This window comes from Nipponia nippon, unplaced genomic scaffold, assembly GCF_047370975.1.
Source record: "Nipponia nippon isolate SJK-2023a ecotype South Korea unplaced genomic scaffold, ASM4737097v1 scaffold_16, whole genome shotgun sequence".
Classification (NCBI taxonomy): Eukaryota; Metazoa; Chordata; class Aves; order Pelecaniformes; family Threskiornithidae; genus Nipponia; species Nipponia nippon.
In genome coordinates, this window is record NW_028262332.1 from 10,131,742 (window position 1) to 10,157,913 (window position 26,172).

Here is a 26,172-nt window from a genome sequence, read left to right on the forward strand (position 1 = left end):
TCCCCGCCGCCGCCCCCCGGTGGTGCCCCCGGGGCTGCTCCAGCGCTGCCCGGGCCGGCCGCAGCCGCCTGGCCGAGGCTGGGGGGGCCCCGACGCCTCGGCGCCCCGGACTACAGCTCCCAGCGTGCACCGGGAGCGGAGGACTACACCTCCCACAGTGCTCCGGGGCGGAGGGAGAGACTGCGGTTCCCAGAGTGCACTGGGAAAACACTTTTTTAAAAATAAATTATTTTTATTGTTTTAAGCCGCGCCGCCCCGCCCGTCGCGGAGCCGTTAATAAACGTCGAAAAGCCTCCCCTGCGCACCGGGGGCGCGGCGTTTATTCCCGCCCGGGGCCGCTGCGGCCCTCGCTTCCGTCGCCGCCGCAGGAAAAAAAACCTACATCTCCCAGCACGCACTGCGGCACCACGCCCTTCCGGTTCCGGCCGCCGCGGGAGCGCCCCCGTCCCCTCGGAGGGAGCGCCGGGTCCGGGCGCTGACAGGAGCGGCGGCGGGGCCGGGCAGCGCGGCGGGCCGGGCGAGGCCAGGCCGCCAGCGGCCCACCGAGCTCCCCCTCTCCCAGCGCGGCCCGGCCGAGCTCGCCGCTCCCCTCGGGCCTGGCGGGGTCACCTTCATGGGCGGGCGGTAGCGCGGGACCCGGCGCACGGCGGTGCCCGGGGCCTGGTGAGGCGTCGCCGGGGCAGAGCGGCGGCAGGGCCCGGGACGATGTTCGTGCAGGAGGAGAAGATCTTCGCGGGGAAGGTGCTGAGGCTCCATGTCTGCACCATGGAGGGCGCCGAGTGGCTGGAGGAGGTCCCCGAGGACACCACGGTGGAGAAGCTGAAGGAGCGATGCCTGAAGCACGTAAGGACGGGGCGGGGGGGGGGGGGGGGGCGTCCCCTCCCCGGGGCCCGTGGCTCCCCCGGCGGGCTCCTGGGGCTGCCCGGTGCCCCCGGGAAGCCCTCGGGTGCGCTGGGTCGTGTGGTGCGCCGGGGCTGGAGTTACGGCCGGGGGTAGGGCAGGCGGGTCCCCGTGTGAGGAGGAGGACAGATTTTTCCAGCGCTCTGTAAACGTCTTTTTTTTTTTTTTTTAAAGTAACTCACATAAACAAGTGTTTCTGTGTTGTGGTCTCCCGGTTTGCCGTGTCTGCCACCCCCCTGAATTACGTGAAACTGTTCTATATAGAAAGAAAATGTGTGTTGGAAGAGGAGGATTTGGGGGGAAATAACTTTGCAACCTTTAGTTACAGAACTTGGCACGTGTGTTTTGCGGTAGCGTTAGAGATCACCAGCTCCTGCGTGCGCGTTATGAACTGGTGACCATGCGTTGCAAGAGACTGGTGAACTGGCTTCTGATGCTTTCCCCTCAGAAATTATGGCCTGGTTTGCTTGTTGTTTCTATTTAAGAACAAACGAGGAAAGTAGTAACTGGTGGAGAACTTCCCTTTTTTGAAAAAGTCTTAGTACAACCTTACCCTGTGTTGGCGCAATAGCTAGCGGGGTGTTCGGTGGGGAGGTAATAGGCTCTTCTGATGTTCTCCCTGTGCTCTAAGCAGTAAGGTCTTAATGGAGGTGTTCAAAGGGTAAATTACTAATCACCGTCTGGAAGAGAAAACGTGCAAAAATGCACCGTCTGTAGAAGTTGAGCTGGAAAACACAGGCTCTTTGTACTCACATGCTCAGTTACCACTGGTGTATTTGTGGGTGTTAAATGTTAAAGCCAGTGGTTTCAAAACTCTTGGACTGAATTTTGAATATCTGCCATGACAGCATTTTACTTTGAAGCAAACCCATGATTGACAACAGCAGCGTGTAAGGTTGTGACCCATGACCAGGACTGTCCCAAAGTCTGTTGTTCTGGAATCAACACAGTGTGGTCTGGCAGCTTGAGTCATAACCTGCTGAATTTCTTGCTGAGAGACGTGTAAGTCTTGAGTGGCAAAAGCAAGAGCCTCTACTCCCATCTCTGGGAGCGCGATTTACTGAACTGCATTTAATAGTGGCGTTTTTGTCTTCAAAGTCTTGCAAAGACTTTTTTCCATAAGACACAGTTGCGATAGAAGAACATAACTGTAATAAGTCATTACTTAACCCCCATTTGAAGGGTAAAAGGTTTTATTCTCTGAATGAGCATGTGGTGAAGTAAGGGCGGGCAGCCACCCAGGTGCCCTCTGCCTCGGGCCTGCTGCTTGGTTGCCCTCGGCTAGAACCTCTGGAAACTACAGGTCACAGTTTTTCTTGTCCCGTAGCCTTTGTAAGTGCTGTTTGATTTAGGGATGAGCAGGGCTGCATTTGGCTTTGCTTCCCAGAGGTGGGTGCGATCCTTCTTGAGGGAAAACGGGGGTGCCTTGCTGAAAGCAGCGGGGTGCAGGGCTCCCCACGCTTCACATTCCTGCCAGAAGTCTAGTGCTCCCCTCCTGTCCCCCTGCAGCACAGCTGAGGGATTAAGCAGCAGAATGGTGCAAAGACTGCCAGAACAGGGTGGGGTAATGATTACATGCATATGTGCAGAGCTGAAAGGCCTTTAATTATCAGGAAGCTTAATTGAATAGATGCTTGCATTGCAGTGCGAGTCAGGGCAGAGACAATTGATAACTTGGCATGATGTTTGATTTCATTCTCCTTGCTGCTTTGTGCTAATGGTGTGGATTTGCATAATCATTATGGATAATATATAGTTTTATGGAAGGGAAAAATAGAAATGGAAAAATCATGACTCCTGATCATGGGTATGTTGCAGTGAATCTTGGTAGCACCTTGAGATAATTTATGCAGCCAGCTCTTGTAAGATGCTGATTATGTTCCCTAAAGTCTTTGAAATTATTCTTTCGGGAAGCAGAGGAAGGTAATATTTGTAAGAGATTTGAACTAGGAAGGTGACCACTTTTCCCTCCATAACATTCAAATGCTTACTGATCTCTGATGTGTCACTTTTGATGTTTTTTTTTGTTACAGATGAAGGAAAAAAAGAAAACCCTCCCACTGGTTTTATCTCTTGACCCTAACATTTTAGTAGTGATTACACGTTGTTAAACTGCTGCCTTCAGTAATGCTGTCTATGTGGTCTGTGAACTAATACTGATAATAAGTTGTTTCCCTTCCTAGGTATTTTTTAACTCAAGTTTCACCATCAAAGCGTTCACTTGTCCCTGCACAAGGCCCCACCATCTCAGCAAGAGCAGGCCCTGAGCTCTCCTGTGGCTTCCTTAAAAAACAGCTGTTCATTTCAGAACCAGAATTGAGAAGGGTCAGCTTAACCACAGAAACTCAAGCTTAACTTAAATATTTTTATGATCCATAACTCTTGTGCCCAGTGTTGACAGTCCAAGGACAGCGCTGCATTGGCCAGAGGTCATAGAATCGTAGAGCGTCCTGAGTTGGAAGGGACCTGCAAGGATCATCGAGTCCAACTGCTGTCCCTGCACAGGACAACCCCGAAATTCACACCATAAGGTGCAGGTGCTGTCAACAGTCTTGGTTCTGATACTCTAATCACAAGAGACCATTGCTTCTTGCTGAGGCTCAGCAGTGTTTCTGAAATACTGATGTAAATTGTGCTCACGCACCTCGGATGCACAAACGTGGGCTGTATGTGGATGTAAGCTCTACCTGTAATTTTCCTGGCAGCGTGGGGCAAGCTTTTAATGCTTCTGTTCCCCTTTTTCTTAAGCTGCTTCAGTGATACTTGTCCAGCTTTTAAGATATGATAAGGAGTATCTGTAGAACAGAGATGCAAGGTGCTAGTTCTCAGAGTACAAAGATAAGGTAGGTTCATGCCCCTGGGCATGTTTTGGATACTTTGTGAGGGACGCAGGTGGTTTAAGCCACCCAAGCTTAGTAGTAGGGAGTGTCAGTACTATTTTCAAACATTTCTGTTAATAAAAGCAAACAAAAAAGGCTTTTTCTTATTTTAAAAACAAACAGAAAGCCTTGTGGTTTATCAGGATTCCAGGCTCTGCAAATAGTATTTAGCATCACCAAGGCTTACAACCTCAGCAGTTGCTCAGGCACCTGTGAACAAAGGTTTCTCACCTGCCTGGCAAAGCAGCTTGCCCTAAACTCGTGTTAAAAAGAAATGCAAATATTTATGCTGGAAGCAAAATGATGAAACAGCAGATCCCCTCCTTACAATCCTTTTGTACAAGAAGATGAGAGAGAGCTCATCTTCCCCAGCGTGCTGCACTTCTGATTGCCAGGGGAGCAGTGCTCCTTAACCCCAGCCGTGCCCCGGGGCAGCGAGGCGCACCCCGATTTCTCGGCTTCAGGGTGCACCCTGATTTCTCTGCTGCCTTTCGCTTGTATGACAGATGCTTCCTCTGCACTGCGCAGGGAATTCCTCTCCCCCTCACTGCTTTTCCTGTGCGTTACCAGTGCTCTTCTCTCTCTGGGCAGGAAGATGTTTTCTGTTATGCTTTAAAGCATTGTATTTAATACAAAAATACTGCGTTTTGGCAGATATGGTTCTCATGAAGCAAGATTCCAGTGAGATCTGATGTTTAGTGGTGGTAGTTCCCTGGTGGGCTGTTGAGAGCTAGTAGAGGCATTGCCTGTTAAGATGGCCTCTTTATTTCCAGGGCATGTTAAAACGGTAAGATAAGCTAAGTATTTCACTGAGCGGTCTTTCTGATATATGTACTGTGTAAATATGCCTTACTGTTCTATGCAGTTGGTAACAAAGTGGTTAGAGGAACAGGAGGTAAGAATAGGTGTCCACAGGACTTTTCTTTTAAAACAGCAACTTTTATTTTTTCACTTACTCTTTCACCTTATTAGTAAGTATTACGATTGCGCACACACGCACCCCCCCTTATATGTGCTAGGGGAAAAAATGGATAATAGGTCGTGTCGTGTCCCATCCCGTCCCGCCCCAAACATGCACCTTCCAGCTCCCATTTTCAAGTTCTTCCTTTTGGGATCTGACTCTCAGGATCTGTAACAGTAATATTTTGAGCTTGTTCGGAGAGGAGATGTTCCACTGATGTACTCTTACGCGTTTTGGATAACTTATCAGATCAATTACAGGAGGTACTCCCAGCTGATTCTAGGCTTTAATGCATTTTTTGGCTTCTGTTCAGCAGTTAATATGCTGAAGGATTAGTAAGAAGTTACTGCTATACAAAGCAGGACTAAAACATTCTCGCCTCAATCTTATTGAGGCATCAGAACTGTACAGAAGTTCAGATGAGGAGCTGAAGATCCACGTTGAAAGTGAGTGTGTTACGTTTGGAAAAGGAGCAGGTAGCTGAGTTTTTCATCAGTTGCAGTTGCAGCAGGAAAGGTGATGATGGACTAAAAGGATTCCTTTGAGGGAGGCTGGTGATACATGTGATGATGAGCAGGACTAAATGCTACATCAAAGTGAAGCAGCGATTTCAGTGGGGTTTCTGGAAATGGCTCTGTTACGTGAAGCGTGAACGCGCTCTTCTGCAGACACGGTAAAAGTGCTTGGTAGAAACATGTACTGAAAGAAGTGTCATTAAAAGCTGTTTTCTGTGGGCAGAGCAGGTGAGGTCAGTATTAAGTGTCCTATTGTGGCGAGAACAGCAGCATCAATTTTGTGGGTTTGGTAGGTTGTTATTTTTAATTTTGCCTTTCTGGAATTGCAACCACTATGCTTTCTTTTTCCACTCAAACAAATTAGAAGCCTCTAGATGTACTGATGTAATGTTCTTGAAATCTATCACTGTGGATCTGGGAGCCACTCTGGTGTGAAGATGAGTCAGCTCAAGGCTGGTGTGTGCACGCGCTCTTTTTTCAGGATTTGAACTTGATTTTCTAGTGAATTAATGGACATACCATTTAGAATTGTAATGAGGAATTGAGCACAACATTCATATATGAAAAAATCTACTGTATGCTGATTATGTATGGTTGGGAAGAAAAGTTGTGAATGTAACTTTTGTCCAGCGCTTTCAGCAGGAACCCAGGTTAGGGCTCCAGCAGCCAAATCCGTTGAGTTCAGCTTGAAACAAGGTGCAGAAGCTGCTGTTCCCTTCCCAGTTAAAGGTCAAGTATACCAAAATCACTGCTGGCAGTTGCTTGTTTAGTCTGACTGTGTGTTAATAGTAAGTATTAGATGAAGCAGAGTCTCTCCTCTATTTTGACCCTAGTTACAAATGAGAAATATGCTGCGTTATTATAGCCTTCCCTTCTGTAAAAACACTGGATGCTCTTTGTAGATTTGCATTCTTTGTTCATGGTACTAATTGCTACCCCTAGACTTCTCACTAAGGGCGAGTGACCTTAGCGGTCTGTTGGAGCATTAATGTAGCTGTGGGTCCTAGAGCATCCTTGCTTTGCTCCAGATCCCTTAGGCCTGAGTATAGGACCAAGTACTCAGAATTAAGTGTGGTAGAGTTGTACTGTACTACAGAAGTATAAATCCACTCACACAGGCTGGTGCCCTTGAAGGGCTCATTTGGGGCAGTTGGGCTGTAATGTTAGGTCTTTGAAACTGGCTATTTAAAGAAGTTTTTTAGAGCATCATAATCAGTTGGAACTGAAATTGCAGAATATCTCAAGGTGGAAGAGACCCGTAAGGATCATCGAGTCCAGCTCCCTGATGTAGCTATTAATTTAACAGCATCAAGGAAGGACCACTAGAATCCTTCCTGTTGTTGATTATTCTTCCCAGCCAGGAGCTTGGATATGCAGGTAGAAACCTACGACAGTCAATATCCTTACAGCACAATTCAAGCCACAGTTTCTTTCAAAAAATATATCCTGTGCACTGGCCTCTAGCGTATTGTGCTGTTACTTAAGCTATTAAGAAGCTAGTAAGTGATGGCACGGTTTGTACATGGAGAATCTTAAGTGCAAAGTGCAGTGATTCATGCAGTAGGCTTATTTCTGTCTTCTGATCTTCAATATTTATTATCTTCTGCAGTGTGTACCTGGGAGCTTGGAGGATCCAAAAACTGTGACACATCATAAGTTGATACATGCTACTTCTGAGAAGGTGCTGACAGACACAAAAACAGTGTTGGAGGAAAACATTCAAGATAGAGGTAAGACTGTCTGTTTTTTAATCCTGTCAGCCTGGAAACATGAGATTGTGTTTCACTATTTGGCGAGTTCCAAACAGTAACCTTTTTAATATCTACTCTCTGCTTTGACACAGGAAACTAATAAGGTGGCAAAAAAGGAAGAGGAAAAAAGACTTTTTTTTTTTCCCCCCCCCCCCCCCCCCCCAGAGAAAGCACATTGAGCAGTTTGCTTCTCTTCACTCTTCCTTTTATGAGTTGAAAAGGAATTAGGAGTGTTCATTAAGTTGATAAGCTAAACAGATTACTTTATTGCCTTTTAAAGGACTTTTTTAAACCTCCAGGGCAGCATTTATCATTCAGAAATAGTTATCACATCTGAGTATTCCAAGAAGACAACCCAATGCTTTTGGGGTCGGTCTTGAGGTCTCCAGGTCAGGCAGAAGGACGTTGCTGAAGCGTATCTGAGTGTCTGCAGTTTAGATCTCGTTCTGTCCTCTGCAAATGGAGGTCAGAATCCATCACACTGTAGTATCACTGACTATGGTAGAGTATGTAAGGTATGTATTTGTTCTTGAACTTGAAAAGTGTAAAGGATTAATGTGAACCAAAAGAAGATCTAAAGATGATAGCTGGAGTCGGTTTTTACCAGACAGCTTAATGGCACCTTCTGGAGATAGAGGGCAGTGGTGCAGAAAGTGAGAGAAGCAGGACTGCTGTAGACCGAAATGTTGGCTGAACCAGAAGCTCAGCCCGAGTAGAGTTCCTGGGTTTTTGCCTGAGTTCATGCAGGCTGGAGAACTGCTGCTATGAACACGAGCAGTTTGGTCTCTCTTCCAAGGCAGTGTCGTCACCTATCACCTTTAGAGCTGAGCAGGAGCTGAGAAGTGCCATCTTAGGCAAAGGCGAGGGACAGCATTTTTGCTGATGGTGGTGTATTATTTCTAGGCGAGGTGCCGGCTCCTACAGAGTTTTGAATTGCAGTTTGCAGCAGCTAAGCAGTATTAACTGTGTAGTCATAGTAAGCTGTCAGGCGAATGCTTCTTCGCTGCTTTTCCCTCTGCAATGTGCTCTACCTTCCATGTGCCGTGCTTGTCAGGGAGACAAGATTGCAGCCAACAGCTGGTTGCCACCGACTGACTGCACAGGGCAGCCAAGAGTCAGCGTGTGGATCCTTTCGTGTTCTGATCAGCTGGACAAATGAGGGTTACCAGCCTTCACCTGCTGTTGCTCTTGGCTGTTATGTGCCGAGCCAGACCAAGGAAACTTGTTGTGCAAAGCGTGCTTTGTTTGCTTTTTACCTGCTTAATACAATGGACTAAAAACTGTGTGTCAGGCCGTATCTGGCTGAAGGACTGCAGATGCTGTGCAGCCCCGTTTTGGGCTCTAATCAGTGTGTCTGCATCTTTCCACCCTTCGAATGTATGTGGTAGTAACTGAGGTGCTAGAAGCTTGTAAAGTATTACACGATCTCTAGAAAAAGGGTGCCTTGTAAGGGGAAACTTAGTCTTAAAAGTCCAAAGCAAGCTCGTGCCAGGTGGGATATCTAAGACTGAAGACTTATTTGCCCTCGAGACTTGCCCTGTGAATCGCTCTACTGCCATTCTCACACAAAGGTGAGCTGAAGCCTGATACTGGAAGTTCTTGTTGAAGCTTGGTGCTTGCCTTGCTGCGGTTGGAAGGCCCCAGCTTAGACTAAAAACCGTCCGTGGCCTGTCTCTACTGCTTCCTTCTCAGTGGAAGCACTGAAAGTGTTGATGCTTTCTTATTATCATGAGCCAATTGCTGTACTATTAACGTACAAGACAACTGGAGCCTGTAATACCCTTTCCTTAACAGTGCTGTGTGTGGAGAAGAAACCAGTAACAGGCAAAGCATAACTAATGCTGGACCGTGTTTTGAATTCACTGTGCACCAAGGAATTGCAAACACTGAAGGGGAGTGTGTGAAGCCATGCAGGTTTTAAAGTGTGAAAAAGATCTGATGCTATGGTAGAATTAATACAAAATTCATCTCCAGGAAAACCTGAGTTTGTGAAGTATCTTACACGACCTGTTTTCACGTTACTTTCTAATGTATTTCAGTATCATTGTTTTTCTAGATGTCTTGCTTTTAATAAAGAAGCGTGCGCCACCTCCGCTCCCCAAAATGGCAGATGTGTCAGCAGAGGAGAAAGTGAGTTTGAAAGACTTCTTGACTTGGCCGTTTTGATTAACTGCTTTATGAATGATACGGGGAAGGATTACTGTGGTGTACTCTTTTTGCTTGTAGAGGCAAATGCTGCCAGTTAAATTCTAGGGAAATCGCTTCATGTTTCTTCCAAACTTTGAAGAAGCTGATCTTACATTTTTAGCCTTGATTATGAGAACATTTGCCTTACAATAAGACATGCAGATACACTCTGTGGAAGTGGTATAGATTTGATCTTTGCACAAATGTCTAATAACCGTATAAGCGTAGTTCAGCAAGTGCCTTGCTTTGTCTCTGTTTGAAAACCCGATAGAAATATGTTGACTTGCTGTCAGGCTGTCTTCTGTCTTTAGCTATGTGTGGCTTGTCACCCTTTAACCAGGTCTTTAGAGCTGGAGTGTTGGCCCCTTACTATTCTTTTTTAATTTTATTTTATTGAAATGTAATTGTTACTGAGGGTCAGCAGCGCCTAGCATGATGCTTATGCACGAGTGGTACTGCAGTTGATGTTATCACGTAAACACTTTGAGCAACGCTTGTGCTTGACACTGTGAATTCCTAGGTCTCTCTGCTTCGTCCTTGCACAGCTTTGTTTCTTCTTGCTTTCTGTAGGTATTGGTGTATGTCTCTGTATCCCTTCCTGTAGGTATTGGTGTATGTCTCTCTCTTCAGTATGGTCTTGCTGTGCAGAACGTCACTGTAAGAGCACAAGTTATAAGACTGGGAAATATTTATAGTTTGTACCCTGTTATGTTTTGTCCTGGGCTATAAGCACGTACTGAAAATCCAAAGCACCATATATCTCCGCGTGATACTTGGAAGTGGTGAAGCGCTTCCAGTCTTAAGCAGTTAAGTGTTAGTCTGTGCCCAGTATTGGTACATCTCTTGACAATCCCTGGGTTTGAAGAGAGCGTGCTGTGAGCAGACCATGGGGAGCAAAATATGGTCCTGGGCACTGAGGCCTCTGAGTTCTCTCCGTGTTTGATACATCACTTTCCCTCTTTATGCTGGAATTTCCCTGCGTGTTCAGGTAACAGAAATAAGTAGAAGGACTGAAAGTGGGGCAACCCAACAGGTCCAGTTTTGCTCTATAACTGCAAATGATACTGGTGCTATTAATCCATTGTATTGCTAGACTGCTGTTTCTCTTAGTTGCAAGTTACAGAGCACTGCTTGATGCCCTGGTGAAGAACATGAAACTGCTCTCCGCTGTGCTGTGTTCTCTGTTCTGTGGATAATGCGTTATGAAACCTGATCATGTTTCCTATCCTTCAGAGGAAACAAGAGCAGAAAGCTCCTGATAAGGATGCTATTCTCAAGGCAACTGCAAATCTGCCCTCTCGCAATGTAGATCGCACCGTGGCCCATCACAACATGAGGGATGTAAGTATTAGACTTGACTTTTTTGACTCGCACGCTAACATCCAAACAGGCTTTTATCATGTATAACCTTTTCTCTTACATGCGAATGTGATTCTCTTTTCTCTGTAAGAGAAATTCAGATGTATATAATGTATGTTAAAGTAGATAGCTTAAGATTTAGACGCAGGTCATACTATTTAGTGATAATGAAACACTCTGTTCTAAATTATTATTTTAGATGTTTTATTTGTCCATGGGAAAACCTCAGTAAACATATTCAGGATCTGGCAAACGTGAAGTTAGGGCTTTTATTTCTTCAGTCTTAAATAGTTCAGGTGTTTGCAGTGGGCTTTTTCTCTTCCATGGTTTTGAAAGGAGAAAGTAGGCATAAATTTTGACTTCAGTAATTGAATGCTGATAGTCTGTAATGCTTCTAACTGTGTCTCCAGCAGTGTGGGGGCTACTTTTACCCTTCTGTACTAGTAGGGGTATGAAGCAGGGAATGTGCCTACAAGTTGCATGCTGTCAGAGTGCCCTGGTAACCTAAAGGGGACAGCTGGCATTTAAGCTGTTTAATGGCCCACATGACCTACTGAGCGTGGCATTTTTAAACACAAATGTCCAACTGAAAGGAATTTGTGATGCTTCCGTTTAGAAAATAGCTTTGATCTCTGTTGTTCAAATTGAGATTGCTAAAAAGCAAGTCGTAGACCAGGAAGGCTCACTGGTTCACAGAAAGCAAGTAGCACTGGTACGGAGGTATTCTAACTGTTGTCTTACAGCGCTTCTGCAAGGTGGGAGTCAAAGTGTTTCTGTGAAGCAATGAGTTTTCTTGGACACTGCACATTGTGTGGTGGTACTGGGTGGCAAGCTGGGGTAGAAACAAGAGGAACTTTCTGCCAGTAGCTTTTACTTACATGTAGCATTTCACAGGAGAGGCTCAGTGCTTCTTGAGAGACTAAACAATGAAAATAAAGCCCTAATAAAGCAGCCTTCTGTACAGGGGGCCAGACTACTGCTGAGGTACTAACAACAGATATATTAAGATTTAATGCTGTCTGGTAACTTCCTGTCTAAATGTTTTGACAGTTTCCTTTCTTGCAGTTCCAGACAGAGCTCCGGAAGATATTAGTGTCTCTCATAGAAGTTGCACAGAAATTGCTAGCACTGAACCCAGATGCAGTTGAACTGTTTAAGAAGGCAAATGGTATGAACGTGTCTTTATGGTTACTAGCTCAATCCTGGGAACTTGGTTGTTTCTATAGCAGAAGAGTGCGCTTGCAGAGTAGCAAAGCTACTACAAACTTTGTGGCAAAGATTTCACCTCGTGGGGATAGGTTGTATAAAACTCATGAATTTGTAAGGTCCCTCAGGGATGGATGAGAAGTTGCATTTAAAAAAAAATCATTAGTAGTGAAAAAGTTGGAAAACTTCACGAGTTGCACTTCAGGGGTGGTAGAGAATAGTTGAAAATGCACAAGGAGATAGTAAAATGAGGAGAAAGTGTAGCTGTTGATTCGGTTTGTGGGAAATGCTTGCCCTTGATCTGCTACAACCAGATCCAACATTGTTTCTAGATAAATGGATCTTCAATGAATCTCCTATATATTTACTTACGTGGAAATACCATGGTAATGTGAGAGTTAGCTGTCTTTCGTTTGAGATCTTGAACGCATCTGGACAAAGTCTTTGTCCTGGAAGAATCTATCTGAGCCCGACCAAGCTGAGTGCAGCAAATTAAATGATGAGATAGCAAATTCGGGGCAGAAACAAAAGCAGGGATGGAAGAGAAGAATGGGGTTTGAACTTAACACATGCCATTCCATTGAGAAAGGGTTTTATTTTAGCTTGAAGTCAATCTGAACATTGTTTTGTTTGTGTATGTGTAGCCATGCTGGATGAGGATGAGGAAGACAGAGTGGATGAGATAGCTCTGCGACAGCTTACAGAAATGGGGTTTCCAGAAAGCAGAGCTGTCAAAGCCCTTCGATTAAATCAGTAAGTGTACTCAGCACACTGCCTGTAAATTACTTGATATGGTTAAAAAAAAAAAAAATGCATTTTTTCCTGAAGTATCCTTATGTGGGTCACCTGAAACTAGGTTGGAAAAAGCATTAACTCAAAGAACAGCGCTGTCTCAGGCAGCGCGCAGGTGCAGATGGCACAGGGAAGGGGAAACAGTGCTGTACTTGCTCTGGAAAGAATAGCTGGTCGGTGGTTCGCGAGGCTGCCAGGCTGGCGCTATTTCCAAATATTAAACTCGCATTTTCTTCTGCTTTAGAATTCAGATTTTACAGAGAAAAAAGCAAACCTAGCCCATCCACACTGGTCTTTCAGCTGTAGAAAAATACTTGAAGCTGGTCTTTTAAAACCATTCCGAGAATATTGTAAAGTCCAGACAGCAACTGTAGGAAAATAGGACATGAGAAGAACTGCATTACCTCCTAAGAAGAATCAGCTGTACTGCCTCGTTCCTGAGAGGAGTTTGTTAGGCCATTCTCAAAAATTTCTGATGATAGAGAATCCACAACATATTCCAGTCACTTTTTTCCAGCATCTCTCCCTTTGGGCTCAAAAAGACGCTTTCCCCCGATGTCTTCCATCTTTCATGTTGTAACTGAAAAGCCAAATAGGCAAAGGCTTCCCTCTCCTTTCTATGAACATGTCATAATTCCCGTGTGTCAAATGAAATTACATTTTCAGTTGCCCTATCGTTCTTCTTCCTTCCCCTGTATTCATTGGGAAGATCCCTTAGCTTGAGCACTCGCAGTGGATAGCGAGTGGCCGTGTTATCGTCATGGTGTTCTCTTCCCTTGGCCTGGCTGCTCCTTTGAGGCATCACAGATTGACTCTTACGTCGGAGTGGTACATGTCCAGGTGTAATTGCCAGTGTTGAATTTTCCTCTCGCTGAAGGCATGTGGTGCACATGTAATGTTTTTCACCCTCTTTCTTGCGTTGTTAATGGCATTCCTTGACCACTGGACGGATGGGTGTCTGAGATAGATCTCCTTAAACAACAAAGCAGCTTGCATCTGAGAGGCGGTTCCATGTAAATTTGGAAAGTGCTTTGTTTGCAGTTTTGTTGACAGTTGCAGATAGTCAGTGTTTGTTGTGAAAGGGCTGTCAGGCCCTGGCACAGGCTGCCCAGGGAAGGGGTTGAGTCCCCATCCCTGAGGGATTTAAGACACGTAGATGTGGTGCTTAGGGACATGGTTTAGCGGTGGGCTTGGCAGTGCTGGGTTAACGGTTGGACCTGATGATCTTAAAGGTCTTTTCCAACCTAAACGATTCTATGAAATAGAGCAGGTGACGTGGAGAATAAGGCAACTCCCTCAGAAATGCCTTTTTAAAATCTGGGTTGCAGCTGTCCAAGTTGAACTTCATTCCTCTGTCTTCCTGGCTTCAGTGAAGATTGTAGTGGCCGGTATGCACAGAGAATTAAGGTGCTCTGGGATTTGCTCCAAAACTTTATTTATGATTTTTCAGATGCTAGTTAACCTGCAAGTCAGTATACCACGGGAATAAATGCAAAGGCAAATGTGTGTGGAACACTACGTCTGGAGTGTTTCTCACCCTCGTGTTTTAATTTGTTTTTCAGTATGTCAGTGACACAGGCCATGGAGTGGTTGATAGAACACGCAGATGACCCTACGGTGGATGCTCCACTTCCAGGTCAGACTCCATCAGAAGCCACAGCTGTAGCTGGTGCATCCCCCGCTGAAGCTGGTGCATCCTCTGCTGAAGCGACTGCAGGTCCTAGTTCAGAAGCAGGTGGGGAAGAGGCCAAGGATGAGCTGACAGAAATATTCAAGAAGATCCGGAGGAAAAGAGAGTTTCGTCCAGACCCACGGGTACGGGCTGTTTATCTCGCTATTTATGTAACTGTTAGGATTGGAAGGGACTGTGTGGGCACCCTGTAATCGAAATAAATGTTTAGTTAATAAATGAAATGGGACATCTGGGAAGATGTATGTTCTGCTGGCTTGACAGTATTTTAGTGGAAGTCTTCAGGGACTGTTTAAATTCAGGTTGCTGAAAGGGATAGTACCGAATTAATGCATCGCTGTCTCAGAGAACAGTATCTAAATTACTCACACTGTTACTTCTGCACCTGAAAATTAACTGATCGGACTGAAATGAGCTGCCAGACTCCTGGCATTGCTTTTTATGACTGCTGCATGGGAAGGAAGGGTTGCAGCAGAGGAGTATGTCCTTTTGCTGTAGAAAAGGACAGAAGAGCATTATTGTATGTAGGGAGCAAGCAAAAGTATCACCAGCAGATTTAAGTCTTGCAGCAAATTCAGAAGTTAGCCTTTTTTCAGAACACAGTATTAGCTGAAGTGAAAATATGTGGTGTTATCACGCTGTAAATTCACCAGGAGGTGCTCTTTAGAATCCAACGCTTTGCTTTTACAGCTAGCTGTTTCTTGTGATTTTGGTCAAAAGCTGCAAATGTATTTGATGACCTGAGTACAATTTCTAAATGATTAAACATTCTCATAACAATATCTAGGTATGCCTGTCTAAATACATAACCCTCACTAGCAATATAATAATCCAGGAAGTAAAATTAAATTGAGTGAATAGAACTGCAAATGAATGTGGAGCTTGATCTGTCAGTGAGATGTGAACAAAGCTTTGTGACATGAGAGAAGTTCTAAAATAAGGTGTTTCTGTCCTGCGCTTCTCCTTTCTACCCCAGGTACACTTGCTCTTTGCCTTGCGTTCAGCTTTCAGGGCTGAGGATAGGAACTACCTTTGCTCTTAAGACTTTTTCTTCCATAATAAAGGCACTTTTGATATAGAGTATTTGAAGACTTTGTGGATTAGATTACTTAGTGGTCTACAAATGGAAACAATGGAGCTTTTTTACTCCACAAAAAGCTCCTGCACAGAAGGTGAAAGGATGTGATTGTTCTCATTTCTGTTTTAAATGTTACATTTATTAATCTGTGCAAATCTAATACAGGCTGTCATTGCCCTGATGGAGATGGGATTTGATGAAAAAGAAGTGGTAGATGCACTCAGAGTAAACAACAACCAGCAAAATGCAGCCGTGAGTACAATGTCGTTTCTGTTCCTTATTGCTGTAATAGTCTGCTCAACTGATTCTTTTCATCATTGAATTGGTTGATATTTTGATCTATCGGAAAGCCCAACTGTTACTGGAGATGAAATGAGCACTATATATTCTGTGCCTCTTTCAAATTAGATATACAACAGGAATACAAAGGGCTTAGACTTCTTAGAGGAACTAGGAGGAACTCAGTGTGCCTGAGGTTGAGGCTGATCTGGTTGGGATAGCATATGTGGATTTTCAAAAAGCTTTTGAGAAACTCCCTCAAAAGAGGGAGTCTGCAAAAGAGATTATGCTATCATGAGAAGGAGATGGTATTCCCAATAATTAATAACTGATTAAAGGACAGGAATAAACGATGAAGCAAGAGAGTCAAGCCGTGCGGTATGTAAAGTACCATTCTGCAGCAATGTATTCCACAGTTTATGGAATCAAAAAATATGAAAGTTTTTAAAGATTGATTAGTCCCCTGCTAGTGGATGGTATGTTAAGGAAAATTATGTGGACACAGCTGATAGGCAAGGAGTCTTCTCTTAAGCATCCAGTGCTGGCTACTGTCAGAGGATATTGGGCTGGATGGTACTTCAGGCTGACGGATTGTACCCATGTTGACAGGGTTCCTTTGAGGCACTGCATAGGGAAGATGTGCGGTATCTTACTCAAGCTTTGAAACATCCAAAGTTGGTATAATTTTATTACCAAACCAGGCACTGCTGCTGTTCCCATTGAAGTAAAGGTTTGGGAGCAACACGCAAATGAATAGCAATCTGGTGTGAAATGTATAGCTCTGTCTTTACTGTGAGAGGAAAAAATATTTTTAATGTGACACATTGTCAAAACTTTTGAGACACTTTCATTCTGATGGAACCGATCACGAAATCTGTTGTGCCTGGTGATTTCTTTCAGTGTGAATGGCTGCTGGGAGACAGAAAGCCTTCTCCAGAGGACTTAGATAAGGGAATTGACACCAATAGCCCTCTGTTCCAAGCCATCTTAGAAAACCCAGTGGTACAGTTAGGGCTAACCAACCCTAAAACTCTACTAGGTAAGTCCTGCTTGGGTTCCTGATATATATAGATATATATACACACACACACACTGTGTATATATACATACTGTCTCTGTAGCTGCTAGCAAATAAGAGCTGAGACTGGATGATGACAGCGTGCTTTGTAGGATAGGTGCAGCTCTGTACCCTTTTCCCCACTTTCAGCAGCTGTATTGTTTGTTTGCTTCATACTGCAACTCAGCAAAACCCAGAACAGAACTTGGGGCTGTCCCAGAAGTGATACCAATTCCCCAGGCTACCGGATTACACTTGCTGAACTCGGAACTTTAATAGCTGCTGGCTGCAACACTTTTGTGGATTTAGGAGACCTTTTGTGTGCTCCCTTTGGCCACAAGGGGAAAAATCAGGAATGTCTGTCTGAACTCTGATTATTTGACAGAAAAAACAAGGCTGTCTCCTGCTGTACAGCTTGCTGTGTGCTGAGGCCTGATCATTGAGACGGAAGATAACTTGTGGAAGAGTAACCAAACAAGAAGTCTGAGCTAAGGCCTTGCCTATCAAAGTTGAGATAACGTATGTGAAAATACACTTCCCCCTACTTGGCTTTCAGCTCTGTGGTGAAGTCTGTGTGTTCATGGTCAGAAAGGCTGTGAGCACAGCAAGTACCCAGCTGATGACCCTGACAGGGAAACGTAAATCTCTGCCGAATTGGTCCCTCTGACGCTAGAGGACAGTACAGAAGAATGACATTGGCTCTGTGATGTATATAGAAAGTTTTGCATTTAGTCTTTGGCTTCAAAATTTATTTGAAGGCTTGCTTTTAAATAAAGGGGGTATGTGCAGCTCTTCCAAGAGAGCTTTTAAAAATACTGCTTTAAATGTAATTAGGAGAGTTTGCAAGCCTTTAAATAATTCAAGAGCAGAACCTTCCCACCCTGATTTCTGAACAAATGGTCTCTTCATTTCCAACGACGGTTCCACACTGCAGCTCAGAATATAAATAGAAAACGAAATGCCATTATACGCGCTTGTAAAGCTGGGATGAACATCAGAGAATATATTCCTAATGATACATCTGCAAATTGCTTATATCACAGCTTTTAATAATGAATGTTTGCATTTAATTAGATACTTACAGAATGTTGATAAAGCTTCAGTTTTAAGCTCTTGAGTCTTTGTAAAAGAACATAGTTAAAGTGGTGAAAAGTGAGATCTGTACTTTACTCTGGGCTTTTCTGTAGGCATGCTGCATGACCTTGAGCAAGGTATTAATGATGAGCCTTTCGGAGGTGCTGGGTGCTTACAGCTCCCGCTAATGTCAGTTGGAGCTTTGTACACTAACGCTCCTGGGAAAATTAAGACGCTGACCTTGGTGCCGGTCTGCCAGACTCTTACAACACTGACATTTTGGTGACTTCTGAATAGGTCAGATGTGCAACTGCTTTTTTTGTCCTGTTCCATAATGACTGCTCCATATGTCCAGTAGTCCAGCTCAGTGTCTGTCATAAGGCTTATAAATTATTGCCTGGGCCATTCTTCTGCCAAATTTGCAGCTTAGCTCTTGCAGTAGCTGTCTGGTTCCTTCAATATAAGTAGAAGAGTGAAAATGAGCATATTAAAAAAAAAAGCTTATTGCAAAGACAGATGTGTATAGAAAGAAAAGAATGCTCTTAAATATTTGGATCGCTGTCACTGTTCAGAAATGGAGGTGATGGTTCTTCACAGACAGCCTTTCCCCTTCTGCCTGTGTCTGGGCAGGTGGAACTGGCTGCCTCCCCGACATCCTCTACTCTCCGAACACCAGGAAGGAGAAAGCACATGCCGCGCAGGGGGAAGATGCTGCTTCCCTTCTGGCTCCAGCGGCATCTGTGAAAAGAGAGAGCTCTGAGATTTGGGGGCTTAAGGGGCTACGCTTTCACTGGCTCTGCTGCTTATTCCTGGGTAGCCTTTGGCATACCTCCTTCTTATTTTGCTGGCTTGGTTTTCTCAGAGAATGTTATGAGAGAGTAGCCGTAGGACAGCCAAAGCGCAGCATAGGAAAGCAAAGGTAACAGAGGCAAGGGGGTAAGAGTGCTTTCTGTGAACTGCCTTGGTTAGGTACCGGGGGGAGAAAGATACTGGTGCAAGAACTAGCCATTAAGAAATTTAGGCTGGGATGGGTAGAATCTTTGATCAGATGACTGGAGCTACAGAAGAGTCTTCCCATAGGAATGTTGGCAGCAAATGACCCAGATCTAAGATGGGTCTCATAAATGGATGAATTGCATAGCATGTTCCCTGCATGTAGACATTTGCAAAGGCTTTAGCTCTTCAAACCTATGTCCTTGAGGTTTTGTAAGATGGACTATAATCCAGGCTGAGTATTTAATCACCCTCTGTCTGCAGTGAATTTAATGCTGAGCAATGGGGAAAGCCTAACAGCCTGTAGCATCCCAGTCTGTGGAGACTTAGGAGGGCGAATGGTAAATGTATGATGTGTATTCCCATTTTGGGGTGATGCTTGCCCACGGCCTTTGAGTTGCAGCTATTTCTAACTGTCCTGTTGTTGAAGCATCCCAAACATTGAAGCCTTTGACTAAAGGATTGAGTGTTGCAATCTCCATCTCTTGGCAGCCTTCGAGGATATGCTTGAAAACCCCTTGAACAGCACTCAGTGGATGAACGATCCAGAAACTGGGCCCGTCATGCTACAGATCTCTCGAATCTTCCAGACACTGAATCGCACGTAGAGGGGAATGCCAGTCCACTGTGCCGCTTCCTACTGTCCCTCGCTTCACCTTCTCCTCACCGGGAGGGTGCACGGGTTGTTTGGGGAGGGGGGCAGATGGAAGGGGGTGGGGGAGATCCTGCCTGAATGGGTCTCTCGCACGAGAGCTTATGTAGTTATGGCCAACCGAAGCTAATTGCCTTGTGGATTTAGTGTTAGTGGAAGAGGTTTGAAGACTTGTTTATGTTTTCAGGTATTAGGTTTAAAATAAAGTATATCAAAAAATAGGAAAAGGTTTTGTGAAAACAATTAAGAATCTGATTGTTGGAAAGAAATATGATAATGCTTGTTAAAAAGGCCTGTGGCAGTAGTTTTCTAGCCAGTTTTGCTAGCATCTGGCTAGTGTTTACAAAAGGTCACTGACCACTAGCATAGGATATTAATCATCTCCATACAGTATTAATTTATGGCTATATCAAATTATGAAATGCTTTTTTAAATTGATTCTTAGGAAATGTTTTTTAAAAGTCCAAATATTGGGAGAGCAAGCACATTTCTATCCAAACTTGTTTATCTTGCATTATAATTTAAACAGAATAATTCAGAGATGGAATTCTTTTAATAAATAGCATTACTTTTTCCTATTTATTTTCTGCGTTAGTGTTGTTGCAGTCCCACAGTGGTTATACTTGTAGGAGATTCTCCGTCAGCTACGTTAAAGATGCAGTATCTCTTTCACGACAGAACTCGCTACACCAAGGCTTGGATTCTCAAGTAGGCTGCAGTTCATAAGTTCATGCTCTGCCATCTCCTAGTGCAAGGAGGGATATATTCACGTAGTGGGTTTTTTCCATTTTTATGTGCACAGTTTTGGAAAGGGAGACTTGTGTTTTTTGACTTTGTTTCAACCGGTTTACAAAAAAGCAACTAATTTGCATGGGTTTTTCATTGGTGATCTGTAAAGAAGCAGAACCGCTTAGGTTTTTATCTTGTTTAACGTATTTAAAAGCACGCTTGAAATTATGATCTTCTTTGAGATAGAAGTGTGTTTTCTTGACACTTATTTTTACCTTGGAAATCCCAAGGATGTCAGGCTGTGTCTTTCCTATTTTGTTAGAAGACTGACTTGAGATTGCAGACAGGAGTTGGGAGCTCTTAAGAGCAGAACTCACCGGTGACTGTCCAGCTAGTTTTTGTTATCATTGGGCTCTGCAGGTGTTACTTTTTTAACAGGCTGAACAAAAATGTGTTTTGTTTTCAAGTTAGTGAAACGTGATTGACATCTGTCATAATCCCTGCCACGGCTTGCGTTTCACAGCCCTGTTTGGGAAGGCAGGCTAGGCAAGATCTGCCTCTCCAAAATGCAGAGTAACCAGATGGAGACCCTGTCCTTAAATAGCACAAAGGTGTCCTGTCGAACAGAGAGGTCCCCAAGAGCTCTGCAAGTCCCCTCTTTAAGTGTGGGTGGTTTTCTTGTGCAGTTGGGTTTATTAAACAAAAACGCAACAAGATGCAACCCGAAACCCTACAACAAGTTTTGGCCTGAACTTGGCATCTAATCTACGCTGTTATGCAGTCAAGGCACTGAAGTTGCCAGTTTCACATCATTAATATGAAGGGTGGGAAAATCAAACAGCATGAGATTTTTATCTTGACTTACTATCCCAGGATAATTTTTTTGTTGTTATTTGTAAGTTCATATGAAGCTTTACAGTTCATGACTGCTGAAATATTTACTTCTACATTTAGAAATTCCAAGCTTTTTATAGAGATGCTTCTTCTGTTCAAATTGGATGGTAAAACCATTGTCCTGGAGTTTTGCTAAGAGCAGATCGACAGCATGACATGACATTGTAACCTCGTCCTAGAACTGCAAAAGCTAGGAACCTGATCCTGCAACCCACTGAGTTCAGCACAACTACTCGTGAGTAGTTGTGACTGAATGTTGTAGTGTTATGAAAGGTTTTGATTATTTTGTCCATTTTTTTTCTTACTCCCTGAAGCTTTTTGCCCGTAATACTACCAGAAGACACTACTACTTGAAGCTCTTAATGTTTAGAGGTACATGTCCTTCTCTACCAATCAGGATTCTTCTAAATATGCCTTTTAATGAATGTTCTTAGAAGACAAAGCTGGGAAAAGCTACCCTGTGGTTTGGGGGGGGTTGGCTTCTGAATGAATAAGTACAGGTTCAGACTTACCAAACAGATACGTCGGTAGCAGTCTTGGTCTTTGAAGAACATGAAGGCTTGTTGAAATGCTTCTTTTGACTTCAGTGATACATGATCAGACTCTGGAGTGGCTGTAGAGCTTCTAGACAGACCAGACAAGGATCTTCTGGCAACTTTAGAGTCATCTAAAGGTTTGGCATCTGGTTTGCTGGCAGAACCTAGGTGACTAGCCATAGGGCAAGAGTGAGCAACCCATCTTGCCTCTGCTGGCATGGGAGGAGCTGCCCCCAGAACTGTCTGTTGCTGCTGCCAGGGCAATGTGGATGAGGGGCTTGAAGCAGCTCCCTGACTTTGAGGGGGTTGAAGCTGGGTGCCTTCCTGATACCCGGTGTCTGACCTGCTTCGGAGGAGCAGAGTCGTGCACGTCTAAGGGTAAGGGTTCTGCTGCTTGTGTATCTCTGCGTCAGCCCCACAGCAGCGGGATCGGAGCGCGATACTGCCAGGACCTGGTGCTGAACTGTGCGTGTGCTTCGGTGTCAGTTTGATCAGGGTGATAAAAGTTACCGGAGCTGCCTCCCTTGGTGTGCCAGAACAGAATCAGTGCCACTGAACCTCTTATAAAGCGAGGAAAAAAGCATCAGTAAAGCAAGTCGTGCTTAGGTATTTAGAAGACGGTAAGAATGCCCAGGTTCAACAACACAACCTGGTGTTGCCGCAGCAGTTAGAGCCCTTAGGGATAAAGGAATACTGCATCTTTAAAATGCTTGAAGGCTTGAGAATGTGTGGTTAGCTCTGGATTTCATTATTCCAGAGCTCAACAGTTACACAGCTGAAGTGTTGGAGACTGTGTTCTTCCTGATCTGCCAGTCATCGCGCTTGGTATGGCTTTAACATAGTCCTGCTTGTCTTTCAAGAACTTCAGTCTCCAGTGGACAGAACTTCGGAGGTGTGATGTTTGCAGCAAGGCATAGGAGGTGATTTAAAACAAACAAAAACTACCCTTGTGGTTAAACAGACACTTGCGGAATTGATCAGGACATCAGTGGTGGTGTTAGGGTGTGAATTAGTGGCAGACGAGGGAGCTGTGTGCCCCCGTCACACCTGGGTGTGCTGCTGCTTCAGCACAGTAAACGGAGGGGGGAGTTGAGTCCGCTGTGCCCACAAAGGCCTTGATTATCCCAGTTCTTACAAAACCTGCAAGAAAACCTGAAAGATCACAGCTATTGTGCAGATGGGTCTCCAGGCAGAAGGAGCGTGCGTGGTAAGAGCTTTCCCTGGTGATAAACTGGCCTGTTCTGTGGCTGAAGGGCAGAGGACTGGTGGGTCTGGGCTGTGGGCCAGTGAGAGGTCCCTAAGCATGTGGGAACAGGAGGTTTTGTTTAAAAAAAAAAAAAAGTTTTGTGAGGAGGAACTACTCACAGAAGTAAGGATTTACAGCTTCAAGTCCTGTGCTTGCATCTCTGGTGTTCAAGTTATAACTAGCAAAGGCGTCATAGTTAAGCGTCTCATAACGTGGTCAAGGGAATATTTGGAAGTAAGGAAACAGGGTGGTAGGTGGCTCATGCGATGCAGTGACTGTCTTACAGTGCTAGCTCTTTGCCCCATCAGTTGATACAGACAATCTTCTATGGTTTGGTATTACATGACTCTTGAAAGCTAGCTAGCTATTTATTTAAACAGATATAACTTATAATTTTGTCATCAAAACAGTGATATTTTTTAATAGAAATGTACTATATGGAAGTTTGTTCTCAGGGCTTCATATTTATACTCTCTTTATAGGAGATGCATTTAAAGGGATATATTTGGAAAAAAATGCCAGTGGCCACTTCACAATGTGGGCCTTGATTGCCTTGACCTGTGAGACTGAGCTAGCGTAACTCTCCTAATAAACCTCTCGTGTCTGGCCCGGTCCAAAGAGCCTGCCGGGCTTTCTCTCCTCGCGAGCAGCGGCCTGAGTCTTCCTTCAAGATTGCTGCATCTCCCCGTGGAAATGGTCACACAAGATTACCCAGCTACTTCACGGTTCGCTGATCTTTACACCGTTTCAAGGACGCTTCTGTTCTCCACCCAGCTGGAAGATTAACTTGCGCGGTTTCTAAAGCGGTCATCAGTGCTCTCCTGCTCCTCTGGGATGGTGCGAGGTTCGCTCCTGCAAGAGCTCTGAAACCTCCAGCTCGTTGCTGCTTTTTGGCTGCTCGCAGCCTCTCTCGCAGACGTGGCCCAGAACCTTGACCCCCATTTCTTTCCTCGCTCTCCTGGAACCAAACTTGTCTTTTGGAGATTGATCTTCATATCCAAGAAACACTTAAGTGGTTATTGAAATCCTTTTTAGTTGGGACTGTTACCATTTTTTGGTTTTGAGGCATTGTGATTCATGGGCTGAGGATCTTTTAATATATTTTGAAAGTTGTTTAAATAAGCATTGCACCAAATGAATGTATAGTAACACTGTCAGCAAATATTGCCTGTGGAAGAGGTACAGAGGTGACCGGTGATCTCTGCTTCAGTGGCAATTTTACAAAAGTAGCGCGCACAGGATAACGAGGGTTTCATCCAAAGTAAATACCCTGATTTTCTACTTCTAATAAATAACATTTTTATTAACTACAGAATAGCGGCGCTTGCAGCTGGGTGTTTCCCTCCCATCACAAGTCCTTGTGCTTTGAGGCATAAGCAAACCACCGCCTGCATCCCCCTCTCCGGGCCGGTTCTGCTGCAGGGTTTGTGCCGGCTGTGGCTGGGGGCAGGGCAGTCGGCGAGCGCGGCCAGCGTGGCGACGCCCGCGTTCCCGCGGAGGAAACGGCAAGCGGCGTGCGTTGTGGCTACGTCAACGTGCTGTCGCGGTGGTGGTTCCCACCTGCATCCTGACATCTTGGTCTAACAAAAGGGGTTGGGTTGGTTTGGGTTTTTTTTTTTAAGGACCTCTTGCCCTAGATTTGAAGGTCTTCAATGCGGATCCTGTTTGCAGCACGGGAACTTCCATAAATGTAAATGCGTTAAATTCTTACTGAATTTGGGTATAGTTTTATATCTTGCGCTGGGGAGAGGGAAGAAATTGGATCACGTTTTAAACCAAGCCCCACAAAACAAAGTGTCTTTGTTGCAGCAGGTAAGAGGCCTGTAGGGAGTCTTCATTTGCATATTTTTATCGTAGTTTAATGAACTGTACAAGAATGTGATTTGCTATCCAGCACTTACCACAAAGCAGCACCGGTAAAATGATATTGCAAGGTACTGACTTAACATTTTTCATTTCACCTGTGTATAAAACAATTAGGTACAGCATATGATGATTTTTATATGGCACTGGCACTGATGTGTGGCATGCACAGCTGCTTCTCAGATGTAACATTACTTTTATGAAGCTTAACTGGGGCGGCCGTCACCGAGCCTGTGGAATTCGGGGTTCGTTCTGGACGCGCTCACGTGGGTCGCCGACCTCTCCCCGCGTGGGAAAACCAGCGGGCTTTGCTTCCCTGCAGCAGCCCTCCAGGCAAAAAGGCAAGAAATGCTACTGATCTGTTGTCCTGTTAAGCAGTTGCTGTTGTCGACTGAAATATATTCCTGGAAGTTGGCGAGGTTGTGAGCAAAGCCGGACCTGTCCAGGCTGGAGCAACCGCCTACCTTGAGCCTGTGGAGAGGTCGTACCCACGAGCGAGACCAGAATGGATGCTGAGTCTTTAAACCTGCTCGCACATACACACTGAAGACACTGATGTTATGCGTGTTGTAAATTTATAATATATCTTAAAAATAAAGTTTTTTGATTTATTACGAGGTGTTCTGAACCATCATTTTCAGGAGCAGCGAAGGTTTAGGAATCCACATCGTTCAACGGCATTGTCTAGACCGCGCTTTTGCCAGAAAGGTGGGACCAGATGATCCTCGAGGTCCCTTCCAACCTGGGATTCGATGATTCTGTGATTCGTGTGATTCTATGAATGTTCCTTCTATCTGCAGACTGCCAGAATTGTTTCTCAGAAAATAAGATATTTCGAGAGTTGGTCAACAAACCTATAACAAAACCTGGGCAGAAAATCCTGGTTGGGTAGCCGCTTTTGCACCTGGAAGTTATCTCTCCATTTTCCAGACGTTGCGTGGGTAAGATTCGTTGCAAGGGCTATGTGAAACAAGGTGTGGTGATCCCCTGTGCTGGACTGGTGCCATTTAGGAGGGATTTATCTTGATGGTGGGTGACTGGTGAACGGGAAGCCTTTTCTCCCACAACAGGAGAACCCTCCCTGAGGAAAACAGCTCGAGCAAAGAGCAGCGGGCAGCGTGGTGGGGTGGGACGCAGCAGAAGCCAAAGTGCCCTTCTCGCCGCTGCCGGCTCGGTGGCAAGGAGCTGGGAAGCGCCTCCGAGCCTTGCCCAGGTGCGTGGCGTTGCCTTGGAGGCAACCGATGGAGAGCGTGAATGCCTGAGGTTATTTCCCTAAAGAAGAGGTGAGGTTATTGGCATTTTCCCCCAAAGTTCAGGACAAGGAGCACCTGCCAGCGGCCTGTTTATTTAGCTGCGTTACAGCCACCGCTGAGGAGTTCAGCGCAATTTTCACTGCATCCCGTGAAAGACGGAGGATTAGCGTACGAGGCATCTAAATGCTTGTTGTTCGGTGCAGGTTTCTAAGCGTGGTGATGTTAAATGCAGGTATTGGTGCCAGCTGGCCCTTGACTCGTGTTTCTTGCAATGCACG

At 44.9% G+C, this 26,172-nt stretch overlaps 1 protein-coding gene across 12 annotated transcripts; it reads left to right on the plus strand.

Moving 5' to 3' along the window:
* Nucleotides 1-398: 398 nt before the first annotated feature.
* Nucleotides 399-25,255, plus strand: UBAC1 (UBA domain containing 1). Of its 12 annotated transcripts, none has more exons than XM_087753092.1 (11): nt 399-843; nt 6,865-6,985; nt 9,063-9,136; nt 10,427-10,534; nt 11,603-11,720; nt 12,403-12,511; nt 14,113-14,365; nt 15,484-15,570; nt 16,498-16,636; nt 17,842-18,025; nt 19,214-19,350. In XM_087753092.1, exons 1-10 carry the CDS (start codon nt 706-708, stop codon nt 18,012-18,014), a joined length of 1,320 nt encoding a protein of 439 aa, XP_087609218.1. In that variant the 5' UTR covers nt 399-705; the 3' UTR covers nt 18,015-18,025; nt 19,214-19,350. The 12 variants fall into 12 exon arrangements, 8 of the variants coding, with proteins under 8 accessions (XP_087609218.1, XP_087609223.1, XP_087609222.1 ...); XR_015703703.1 differs by lacking the exon at nt 17,842-18,025 and adding an exon at nt 17,040-17,173 and having other exon boundaries at nt 401-843; nt 19,214-19,353; XR_015703705.1 differs by lacking the exon at nt 17,842-18,025 and adding an exon at nt 17,069-17,173 and having other exon boundaries at nt 401-843; nt 19,214-19,353.
* Nucleotides 25,256-26,172: the final 917 nt, after the last annotated feature.

Bases quoted from the DNA above. Each gene is read 5' to 3' on its own strand.
- UBAC1 (XM_087753092.1), top strand. From the start codon at position 706: ATGTTCGTGCAGGAGGAGAAGATCTTCGCGGGGAAGGTGCTGAGGCTC. The intron at 844-6,864 runs GTAAGGACGGGG...TATCTTCTGCAG, and splicing joins AGGAGCGATGCCTGAAGCAC to TGTGTACCTGGGAGCTTGGA. The intron at 11,721-12,402 runs GTATGAACGTGT...GTGTATGTGTAG, and splicing joins ACTGTTTAAGAAGGCAAATG to CCATGCTGGATGAGGATGAG.